At 41.7% G+C, this 11,717-nt stretch overlaps 1 protein-coding gene across 14 annotated transcripts in view; it reads left to right on the plus strand.

Moving 5' to 3' along the window:
- ANKRD6 (ankyrin repeat domain 6) overlaps positions 1–11,717 on the plus strand; it is a 68,661-nt gene that overhangs the window by 49,620 nt on the left and 7,324 nt on the right. For 6 of the 14 annotated variants that reach the window (XM_053381452.1, XM_053381456.1, XM_053381454.1 and 3 more), the window contains 10 exons: positions 193–444; positions 3,374–3,472; positions 4,644–4,742; positions 6,306–6,404; positions 6,903–7,001; positions 8,238–8,336; positions 8,494–8,571; positions 8,932–9,036; positions 9,342–9,479; positions 10,699–10,875. In XM_053381452.1, the coding sequence (XP_053237427.1) occupies positions 193–444; positions 3,374–3,472; positions 4,644–4,742; positions 6,306–6,404; positions 6,903–7,001; positions 8,238–8,336; positions 8,494–8,571; positions 8,932–9,036; positions 9,342–9,479; positions 10,699–10,875 (1,245 nt within the window). The remainder of the gene's footprint in view (positions 1–192; positions 445–3,373; positions 3,473–4,643; positions 4,743–6,305; positions 6,405–6,902; positions 7,002–8,237; positions 8,337–8,493; positions 8,572–8,931; positions 9,037–9,341; positions 9,480–10,698; positions 10,876–11,717) is intronic. The other 8 variants (XM_053381461.1, XM_053381462.1, XM_053381464.1 and 5 more) reach the window with 6 other exon arrangements.

Genomic DNA, 11,717 nt, shown 5'->3' on the forward strand with positions numbered 1-11,717 from the left:
CATAATTACCCAATTAATTTTCCATCTGCCAAATGTTGCATAGCATAAAGAAACTCTTAAAAATGTTGTGGAGGATTTAAAATGCTGACTTCATGTTCTACAGATGTTGATCGTTAACATATTGTAAAAGACCTTATCATTAGTTGAAGAATGACCTCCAGTGGCCTTGAATGGGATTATTATGAATTTCAGCCTGTGGAGACCAGCTCTGTAGAGTATGAAACCCCAAGAAGTAACTCTTTCCTTCTCCCTGCTAATCCTGCAAGCCCTTATTGGAATCCTGATGCCATCTCTGATTGGTCAATGAGTGTTCATACAGCACATACCTCAGAAATAGTCAAGGGAAAAGTGGCCCTGGTTAAAGAAGTCAAGGAAGAAAAAGATAAGAAAAAACAGAGGAGAAAGGCTAGAAAAGATCCTAGAAGATTGCAAAGAGAGAAGGAGGTTAGAACTGTTAACTTCAGCTTCTCTGCGACACAGTTGCATGTACCATTTGGATTGGCCATCTGGCATGTCAGAGCTACTTTAAAAGTGCATGGTTGCATGTCTGGCTTTTTTAAAATTATGCTTTGCCAAAAGGTTACCTACTTGTGTCCTTTTCACACAAGAGTCCCACTAATTGTTTTGTGGTTACCATATTTAAAGGAAATGCTTCCTGGGAATTGTTTGCATTGCCAAAATCTAAAGCAGAGGTGGAGATCTTGTGGCTCTCCAGGTGTTATTGAGCTTGCATCTTCCATTGACCCCAGCTAGCCTGGCCGGTGATCATGGATGATGGAAGTTGTGGTCCAGCAACCCCTTGTTCAATGCATTCCCTATGCCTGATCTGTTGTACAGTTCTGGACTCATAAAAGTCACTGGCCAGCTATGAATGACCTTGCACTTAAGAAATAGTTTCTGCATGAAAATAATGGAGGGTAGACGGGTATACTGTGCCTCAAAGGTGGCTCTTATTGGCTAGTTTTGGCTAGTTGGATATTTATGTTTTGGTGGTGCATACAGCAATTAACACTGCACAATTTCCTCTTCATTTGTCCACCTTCATCCTCCGTAGCACATGATGTAGTCGGGACTAGGGGAGAAACAGAGCTATAATTATTTCCCATGATATTTTGAGAACACTGTTGCACTCTTTTGTGTCGAGTGAAAATACCCACTTCACTCCTAGTCATTCTTATGCGCTATCCTGTGTGGATATATACAGATGTAGCTGATTTATGTGCAACAGAACACATGACTTTGATAGCCAAAGCAAGCTGGCCTGGACTATTTATAAAACAGTTTTCCACCTTGACGTTGGTTGTCTTTCAATTACTCTCTTTGTTATTGCACTGGAAATGCATCTTTCTGTTTGTGACTTGAGATTCCTTTTAATTGGAGGGAAATGGTTCCCAGAGCATATGTTGTCTTCCTCAAATGCCAGTATGTTTAATAAGTCCTTTAATGAACTACATTAGTTTTTCTTGTTGCTGTCACTCTGATCTAATTAAAATAATTGTTACAACAAAAATCTATCAAGCGGGTGAGCAAGTGGGTCTTTTGTTATGAAACAATCATCAGCCTAATCCATTCTATCTGCAACAGCTGGCTCTTGAGCAGTGCCATTTAGAAGGCTTTGGGTTTGAGCTGCAGGGAATCATAGTAGCTCATTTCAGTCCCATGCATCCCAGTGAAAAATGGAGCTTGATTTTATGATCTTTTATAATTTGGCCTTTATTATTATTTTTTGAACATTGCATTTTCCTATAGGAAAATGCAAGTAACATTTGAAACAGTAAGAAAATAGTATTCGAAAGAAAATAGTATCTGAACATGCCGCTCGGAGAACTCTGTGTTCCTTGAAATGTTTGTACAAATAAAATGGTCTCCTGCTGCTACCTGAAGATATTTTCTGTACTTTCCCCAATAGCTTCACAATGGGTCAAATTGCAAACTGTCACATAACCACTTTGCTGCAGGCCAGGCATTGCGTGGAGCCACTCAACTTACATTCCAGCTTCTTTATTTAGACTGAAAACAGACATAGCTTCTAGGAATAGTGGGTGTGGTTTGAACATGCGTTGACCCAGTTTGCACGTCACGGTAACCCTAATGGTGTACCATGAAACGGTTTCCCTGTCCTGTTCACTCCCTACTAATGGTGGGGCAAAACAACCAACAGCCCTGGTTTAGTGTTAATGTCTGATCCATGGGATGTGGTTTGTTTCGCTTCAAAAAAACCAGTTAGGAATCCCAAGGGCAAATATTAGTGACAGATTGTATGGTTTGTTGCGAATGAAACAAACCATCACTCCTAGTTCTGATGTAACGCTCAGCCAAGGTTCATGGCCTGTTTCTTCCTCTTCATCAAATATAAGCCCCAGCAATGGCCAACAGGTGTGTGTTGCTGCTGGTTACCAAGAGGGAGGACAAGGCAGTGGGTAAACTGGCATGTTCTGGGTGCAGTGTGGGGAGCTGTGATGCTGCACCTTCACTGTGCCAAGCTCCCTGCTGCCTCTCCCTTTCTCCTCTCAGTAACCAGCCGTGACACATGGTGTTGGTAAGCCAGGAGAACAACACAGCCCTGCTGGCTGCATAAAGCTTAAAAAAAACCCCCACCACACATTCAAATAGTTGGTTGACTAGTCAAACATGCGGCCTTTGTAACTGCATTGTTCATTGGGCTATCTAGATATCAACAGATATTCCAAACGTCGGTCAAATTGCCTGTCAGTTTGCTGAACTTTGCCTGATTTTGTTCCATCTGAAAGAATTAGATGATTGAGGAACACTCAGAGCTACTTGAGTGATCCTGAGTCAGTTAATCTGCTGATCTGGTGATACATAGTGCTAGGTAGAAGTTTGCTAGGGAGGACATATGGTGAGGCCCATGATTTGTAAGCAGTGTGTGTTGGAGTGGGGTATGACTTTCAGAATTGTAAGCTACCAGCAGTTAATGGTTACGTCATGTAATGCTTCTACAAGGAAAACGATGGGGAGTGGGTGGAGCATGATAACCTCTGTGGCTCACCACATACAGTTGCCAGTGCATTAGTTTTCATGCTGGAAAACTTCACATGTGACAACAGCCTACACTTAAGTTTCATGTTCTTCTTTTTCTAAATGGGAATTCTTTCTGTGTAGGAAAAGTATAACACGTGAAGTGACCTAATTGCTTAGGTTGTCTGCTAATAGCTAGACCAGTGTAATGTCGAATTTGGAATTTGGAAACCAGAGTGTGGCTTGCTCTTAAACTCATACAGTATTTCAGTAGCACTGTGTATGTTGCTGCTTATGGGGATGGGATGTTTTGATGCGGCTAATTGATATGCATGTATGTTGATGTAGATTTGAAAGAAAATGTGTGTTAGTAAATAATGGGTGTTCTTTGCAGGGTGACCAGACAGCTTTGCATCGAGCTACTGTTGTGGGAAATACAGATGTAATAGCAGCTCTCATCCACGAAGGCTGCGCTTTGGACAGACAAGACAAGGTTATTGCCACTTTTGTGTTTATTCTCTTTCTGTGTTAAGTTGTCGTCTCTGAAGGAAGCTCTCTCCAACTTGTTTGTGTCATTTGCTGTAGAAGAAATAAATATAATGCAGAATAACATAACACAAGTACAAGCTCTTGAAAATACACATCTGTATTGAATTGGTAAACTTCATTTTTTTTATAAGTAAATATCAGTCATAGCTAAATACAAAACAACACAGCATATGGCAACATACATGCAGAGCAGCATCACTGTAAATACAATAATTACACAAACTTTCTTAATCTTTGTACTAGTTACTAATGTTTCCTTTTTTGTTGTATTCAAGTGGCAGTGGGCTACAGATCCACATAAACTCAAAGCATATGTCTTCCCCTAAAGAATACTGGGAACTGTAGTTTGTTGGGAACCACAGCTCTGTGAGGGGGAAGCACCAGCCAAGTGCTTTAAATTTGCATTGGGTGTGCTATATACGTATGGTGGGCATCTGCAGTGTCCAACTGGATTATTTCCTTTCAAGTAGTAGGATGCTTTGAGCTGATAACCACATTGTTTTGAGGAAACCCACCCAGGGCTGCTACTGTTGCTGGAAACCCCTAGAGGGGAGAGTGCTCTTGTGCTCAATCCTGCTTGCTGGTTTCTCACAGGCAACTCTTCTGCCCCTGTAAGAACAAGGTGCTGGACTAGATGGGCCATTGCCTTACTCCAGCAGGATCTTCCTATATTCTTAAATTCTTAGATGTAACTGCTAGGGATGAACCTTAGCCCTAGGCCCCGCTCCCTCCTTTACACATTTTTTTCTGCTTAGCTTAACCATGGTTAAAGGCTGCATTGGCACTGATGTTTATCATAGTAAATGCTAACCAGGGATTGCACCTAGCTGTGGTTTCTAGTGTACTTCAAACTATGGTTAGCCTCAGGTAAATTAAATGTTGATGCTGAGCTGATGCTGGGTTAACAAAGATTGGGACCAGGAGGGTTTTACTTCCTGAAAAAAGGGGGGGGGAGAGAGTGGCAGTGAGTATGCGAATTCCCATGGTCTGCGTATAGTAATTCAGTCATTTAACATGGCATCCAAATAGAATTATAAATAGCACCTCCGGATATATGCAGTATTTTCTCTATATGGACACAGTACTCTAAACTGCTGCTTTTCTTTTGCCTTCAGGATGGGAACACAGCTCTCCATGAAGCCTCTTGGCATGGATTCAGCCAGTCTGCCAAACTGCTTGTTAAAGCAGGCGCAAACGTTCTTGCCAGAAACAAGGTGAGATGCATGCAGAAAGGAGCATTCAAGTGCTGCTCTGAAAAGAAAAGAATAACTAATTTTTAAATGGGAGTTTTTCCTCATCAGTAGTTTCCAGCGGAGGCATTTCTGGATAAGTGGCAGTGCATTTTCTTGGCAACACTCTGCCATTTCATTTAAGATGGACTATGCCTTGATTATTCTCTTTGAGAGAAAACTTGTATTCTGGCAGTTGATGCACGCGCGCACACACACATGCACACACCCCACTCTGTTGGGAATGAATGTTGCATTAATTATGGCTGAAGAACTATCAAAGTCCTTCTAGCACCCTAATCAGTACAGAAGCGTGTGAAAATGAATTGAACAAACAAGAAAATGTCAATTAAAAAAACCCCATTTATCAGAAACAAGAAAGCCAGACACATGAATGGCAAAACTGAGGGGAAACAGCTTGTCTTCCATGAGACTTTCAGACACTAGGATAAGCTCTTGTTGCAAATTTTTGAGAGAGACTCAGGTGTTCTTCCTCCTCTCATCTATATTATGTTTTGAGGAACGTTTTGCAGAGAGGACTGGTGGGGGCGGGGACAGCAAAAGGTTGGATCCTGTCTTTTTCTAAGTCAGCAAGAGTGTTTCCTTTTGCATACGGTAATTCCACTCAGTGGAAACTCCCACCAGCAGAAAGCAGGGAGGTGACTTTTGCTAATTGTGCCACCTTTCATGCTGTTCTTCTGCGTTGGTGAATCTTTCAGAACGCTCTTGGAAAAAGTTACTAGAAGGTGTTTGTGTATGTGATCACAAATCAAACAAGCCAAAAGGTGAAGGGTCATACGGTATCCCTAATGATGAAGCAAATCACTTAAGACAAATTATGACATTACTAAAAAAAAAAGTTAAAGTGTGGTTAGTGTAAAGACGAAATCCTGGTAGTGGCAGCCATTTTCCTTAAGACACATCTTAAGGACTTAGAATGGGCACAAAGTCCCTTCTTAAAAACTACAACCACACTTTTCAAATCTAGATGGAAACAAACTGATTCCTATCCAGTTCCCATTTACTTCTCCTCCTCCATGTATGCTCTACTTTTCTATAACAAGAACAGAACCCAGTTGTTTTTTTTAAAGAAAGTAGCCAATAAACTGGAATTATACAGGATTAGGGAATTCTGACCAAACTGCGGGAGGCAGTGGAAGACAGGAGTGCCTGGTGTGCTCTGGTCCATGGGGTCACGAAGAGTCGGACACGACTAAACGACTAAACAACAACAACAGGGAGTTCTATTATAATGGTCAAGAAAAAGAAATCAGAAATTTTAAATGAACAAGAGCACCCTTGGTTTGAACTCAGGAAATTAAGTTTATTTATAGCAAAAGATATTATCAAACAGCAGGTAAAAAAGAGAATTAATGTTGTTTTAACAGCTGATTTTGGCACTTAATTTTAATGTCAAAGGACAAACTACCGAAATTTATAATAAAGTTATATATAGGTGATCTAACATGATTGTAAGAAATGGTGTGAGATAGTAGTTTCTTCTTTTCTAAAGGTGACTATTGTGTTTCCCCACATCTCTTTCCTAAGGCAGGTAACACACCACTACACCTGGCCTGCCAAAACAGTCATTCCGAAAGTGTTCGGGTCCTGCTGCTTGGAGGCTCTCGGGCTGATATAAAAAATAATGTGAGTGTTACCAAAATCTATATCTGCAGATTTGATAGAGAAAAACCCTCAAATGCAGTCTTTGAGTGGAAAAAAATAATGTGACCATGCTTAGGTATGAGTTTTGTGGCCGGTCCCATTCCAAATTAATATCAGTTGAATGGTTTTGAATGAGTTTTCTGAAGGTTTAAAAACCTGTACATTTTAACAGGAGAGGAGCAAATTTGCAATCAACCTAACAAAGGCAGAAAAACATTTTGTAAGGGCAGCAGGGCAGCTTGCACCCCAACCTCATATCAATGTTGCCAACTAAATGGGCCGTGGATGTTGGAGAAAAAGAAGCGTAACTGCTCCATGTGGTTAACCAGATTTCCAGTGTACAGCACTTGCCCCTGCATGTTTACCCAGATGCATATTTCCTCACTGTGTCCAGTCAGGCTTACTCCACAGAACCACAGCTTTACTGTGTTAAGGCATTATGTTAGCTTCCTTACTGTGATTTGCCTCCCTTATTTTTAGGCAGGAGACACCTGTTTGCATGTCGCAGCTCGATATAATCATTTGCCCATCATTAGGGTGCTCCTCAGTGCTTTCTGTTCTGTCCGTGAAAAAAACCAGGTCAGTGCATGAACTTCATTGCCACTACGCTCCAATTTCTATAAGGCTTTTAAAGTATAATATGATTCTGGTATTTAGAACAAAAGAGGTGGCTGTTGTGCTCTGAACTATGGAGAAAACTTTTGAAATTATTCCCCTTTTAATTAAAGTGCTGCTATATCATAGGTATTATTTTGGCATCAAGAATTGCCTTAAAGAAATGGTGTGTCCTTAGTTTGTCACATCAGAGCATGTTGTTGCATTTACATTTCTTATCTGTACTCTTTAAATATATATATCTGTAAATGAAAAGCTGCAACATTGAGTCTATGCTCCTGCTTCTGCCAAGACTCATTCCATGGCATCTCGCATAGCTCATTGCAAATACTGCAACCAGCAGGAAGATCATTCAGCAATTTTCAAGTGGTCAGTGGGTGGGTGGGTGGGGTAGTTTGGGAACCACTGATTTAAGACACAACACCATCATGGCTATAAGACTTAAATGAAGTTTGCTTCTACTGTCTTGTTGTTCAACACATCTACTTTAGAACGTTGTAGAAAAAGATACTTCAAAAGTAAAAATAACCATGTACATGCGTAGTCAGCTGCCTCGTGATAAAAATATTATTAGAAATAAGAAAGAAAGGAAGCTGTGGTGACGTATCATGAACCTTGGAGGTACATTGATGCTCGTCCTGTTTGCACTTGCCTTCATCATCTGCCACTCTCCTTTGGGACCTTCTGGTCTGCAGGGCTCTGGAATTTGGGTCCAAGATGCAACCTTAGTTGCACTGTTAACTGGATTGTCCAAAGGAATTTAAGATGCTGTGGAACAAGCGTGGTGACAAGTGTTGGCTGTAGCTTCCATAGGATCCTTTATAATATCTAGTTACACTGAAATGCTAATATGTGACAAGTCTCAAAGCCAATATACTGGGGAATACATTTGTGGGTGTGGGTGCTTTTAATTGGCTTTACATATTTTCACTGCTGTTTTTAATAGGGCTATTTCTTTACTTTTAAAATCCTATTTATTATGCATTTTTAGTTGTTTCTGTTCTAATTTATGCTGTGAGCTGCCTTGGGTCCTGCACTGGCAGAAAGGTGGGGTATTCAACCAACCAGTCTGCTAGAATGACTCAACAATATGGTAATACAAAATGTGCACCCTCCTTTTGGGTGCCACAAAATGGTGCTGTTTGTCCGGACCTCAAGGTGGGGCATGTTCAAGTTTCATTCTGCTTTCTTAACCTCTAGGCTGGTGACACGGCACTTCATTTAGCTGCTGCTCTGAATCATAAGAAGGTGGTCAAACTGTTGTTGGAAGCAGGAGCTGATGGTACAGCTGTTAACAATGTAAGCACTGAAGCCACTGAAGTCCTTATTCTTATTGTTTCTTGTTATTTTTTCCTGAGTGCTGGATGACAGGACAGCATTGATGAAACGAGTGTCTGGTTCTTTTAATTTCTAAAATGTCATTTGGAGAGAATCGCGTTATCCTTTTCTCTTGCAGGCTGGTCAGACACCGCTAGAAGTTGCCAGAGAACATGACAACCCTGAGGTTGCTCTTCTACTCACTAAAGCCCCACAGGTACATTATGAATACAGTTCATTAATGATCGACTCAGAAGCATCATTCTGCAAAACTGCTCTGGAATAAATGTCACACACACTAGTGAAGTGGATGTGTTCTGTTGACAAAGAGAAGACTTGATGATACTCATTCTCGCATGCATAAGCAAATGGGGTGTGTTGTGTCTAATGTATTGTACGCTGTGCTGTAGTTGTTGGTGCATTTGGTTCAAATGCTACATTCTCTGCCCATTGCAGAATTTACTTTGCTGCTGCTACATTCTAGGAACCAGGCAGATATTTTAAAGCATCCCTTTCTGTAATTGGACCAGGATGACTGGGTCATCATGGTATTAACTTGAAATGTTGCTACATGCAGATCTTGCGCTTTAATCGTGGAAGGAGCCTGAGGAAGAAGAGGGACAGACTGAAAGAAGAAAGGCGTGCTCAGTCTGTACCAAGAGATGAAGTGGTGCAAAGCAAGGTACAGCCAGCTTTCTGTGTACTGAAGGCAAGGAATGTGGTCTGAGTGCTTGAGTCCCCAACCCTTTGAAAGTATTTTTTTCATCTGTCATGAGTGTTTCACCTTTTGCGTTGAAGTAAGCACCTGGAGGAAAATAATTAGTACCTGTGTTACAACCTAGCTGATCCCTCTTCAGTTGTTGCTGCTGCTGCTCTGTTTGGAATTTGGAGAACTGTTGTGTTCAGGACTGAATGTGAGAACTTATCAGAGAGCAAAGATCAGGATCTCTAGCCCCCTTGCCTGTGTGTGCTTTTATTTTGAAACAGGGCAGTGCCTCAGCCGCTGATGACACTCACAGCAGTGACCAGGCCCTTCAGGGGAGAGGTGACATGAAAGTGGAAGCACAGTTGCCTTTATCAGAGCTCAGAGCAAGGAAGAATAAAAAGAAGAAACCAAGAGAAAAGGTACCGGCAGATGCAGAATGACAGTGGAGGGCACTCTTAATCCAGGCGGTTTCTCTCATCTCCTTCCATTCATGGGCAGGCTTTCTAAAACATGCCTGCTTTTGGTGCCCTCTGTCAGAGACATCATCAACCTTTCTATAGTTTCAAAGAGAATGGGCCATGGGGTAGCTGACCTTCAGCCGGAGGGGAGCAATGGGCCCCACAGATTTCTGTCCCCCCATTTGCTTAAACAAAAGTGTAATAGTAGTAGTAGTAGTTGCTGCTGTTAATATCATCACCAGCTTCTGTGAATCCCTCATGCCAAGTGAGAGGCCCGAAGGGTTGACCATGGGTGATTGCAGCACACAGCCTTAAAAGGATTAGCTGCTCCTGCTCTTGACCATGGGGAGGAGGTTTGGGTCCAGACTTTACATGAGCAGACTGCTGCTCAAAGGATGCTCCACAGAAGAAAGAGGTGGAGGCAACCTTTACTGATTCCTTCTCCAGTGTTCCTCCTGCTGACCTGCTCTGGAAGGTCAGGGGACCCTCTGGAAGTTATTAAAAGTGACACTGGAGGGGGAAAGGGGAACTGGCGGGAATTGCCTCCCTCCCTTCCTGCAATGGGGCCCTCCACTGGATCAGAGGCCTTTTTGCAAATGGAAGAAGCCCTTTTAGTCACAGAAAGCTATTATTGGGGCCAATTATTCTTTAATATGTGTTTAAATCTAGGCAGATAGTGGATGCTGAGTGCATTTAACAGAAGCACAAGTTCATAGCATGTTGGGTTCAACCCATTTTCCAAAACAGTTTGCAGAGCCTGATGAGCAGCAAACAGGAATATTGATTTGAATGAATGAAAACAAGTCCATATGGCGGCCACATTTGCGCCAATGCATTTCATCACTTAAATTGGGCAGTGGTAGCAAATGTAACAGGAGAGATAACATTTGACACGTTACTTTGACAATTTTATTGGGTTGTTTGAAGAACACAGTTAGCTTTGAATTTGGGTATCACCTTAAAATGGATATTGTGTGAAACAGTCTGATCCTGAAGAATGTGGAATGTTTCATATGTGTCGTCAGCAAAGTTTAATTAGACTTTGTTATGGAATACGGGGAAAAGGGGGCTTTTTGTATGCCAATAGATAAGTTATCATGAGTGCTACATTTGCACTCATGGAGAATGAATGTGCTGGAATAAAAAGGTTTTTTAAAAATGGTGTATTTTTTAAAACCAGGTTTTGGCACTCTCTGAACCCACATCACCAGCTGATCAGCAAGTGCCTCCTAACCCACAGCAGAATTTGCCAAAACGCAAGAGCAAACGCCGCTGCGCATCTCCTCCACCTCCCCATGAATTCAGAGCCTACCAGTTGTATACACTTTACCGTGGAAAGAATGGAAAAATCATGCAGGTAACTATGCACTTTGTCATTGGATTAACAGGCATGTACACTCTTCAGAGGGTAGGGGACAGAAAAGGATTTAAAAGTTAAATATATTAACTTTCTGTCTTGTGCCTTTGTGGGCTACCCCAGCCCGGAAGCCTCTTTCTGCCTGAATGAAGGATGGAGGGGTTTGTGTGTATGTAGGAACCTCTGACTTCTGGGTGGCTGGAATGTAGCCTGTACAAAGTTAAGAGTCACATCCATTGCTCTGCCTGTTTTTGCCTCTGGTACATAAGCCCCTACGTTTCCCCTGAGGAAGCACAGTCCTTGACCTGAAAAAGATTCACCAACTCTTTTAGAAAGATTACAAGCGAACAAACTTACATTTCCAATGAAAGATACTTCCTGGTTTTAGGTTTTTGTTTAACAAGAAGCTGGAGGGACTACAGAAGCTGTGTTGGCACAGCTTTAATAGAGCACCACAGAGATCTGATCGTAACTGTGTGAGCTCAAGGAGCATACACTGGTAGCCTCTAAGCTGCAGTCAATGGGAAATGCTGTGGTTCTACCGTAGACTCATTTTTACAGCAGCAGGTCAAGCGAGCTATTTGTTTAAACTATTGGCTGTAGTTGTGCTTTTCCTAAACAGCTAATATCTTGCCATTTTTCTCCCTAAACGAATAAAGGCCCTCTGTATACTCTAAATGCGAAGGATGAACTCTTGAGAAAAAACGTCCAGGCAAATTTATTTTATTTTCATTTCCTACTGTATAACCTGTATATTTGTTTTCTCCCTGGAGGCTCCAAGCAGTACTGTTTGTTGTGGTTGCTTTGCTGTCCATAGTTGTTATTAAGATACAGGGGATGTG

The sequence above is a fragment of the Podarcis raffonei genome, chromosome 3 (assembly GCF_027172205.1).
Source record: "Podarcis raffonei isolate rPodRaf1 chromosome 3, rPodRaf1.pri, whole genome shotgun sequence".
Taxonomy (NCBI): Eukaryota; Metazoa; Chordata; class Lepidosauria; order Squamata; family Lacertidae; genus Podarcis; species Podarcis raffonei.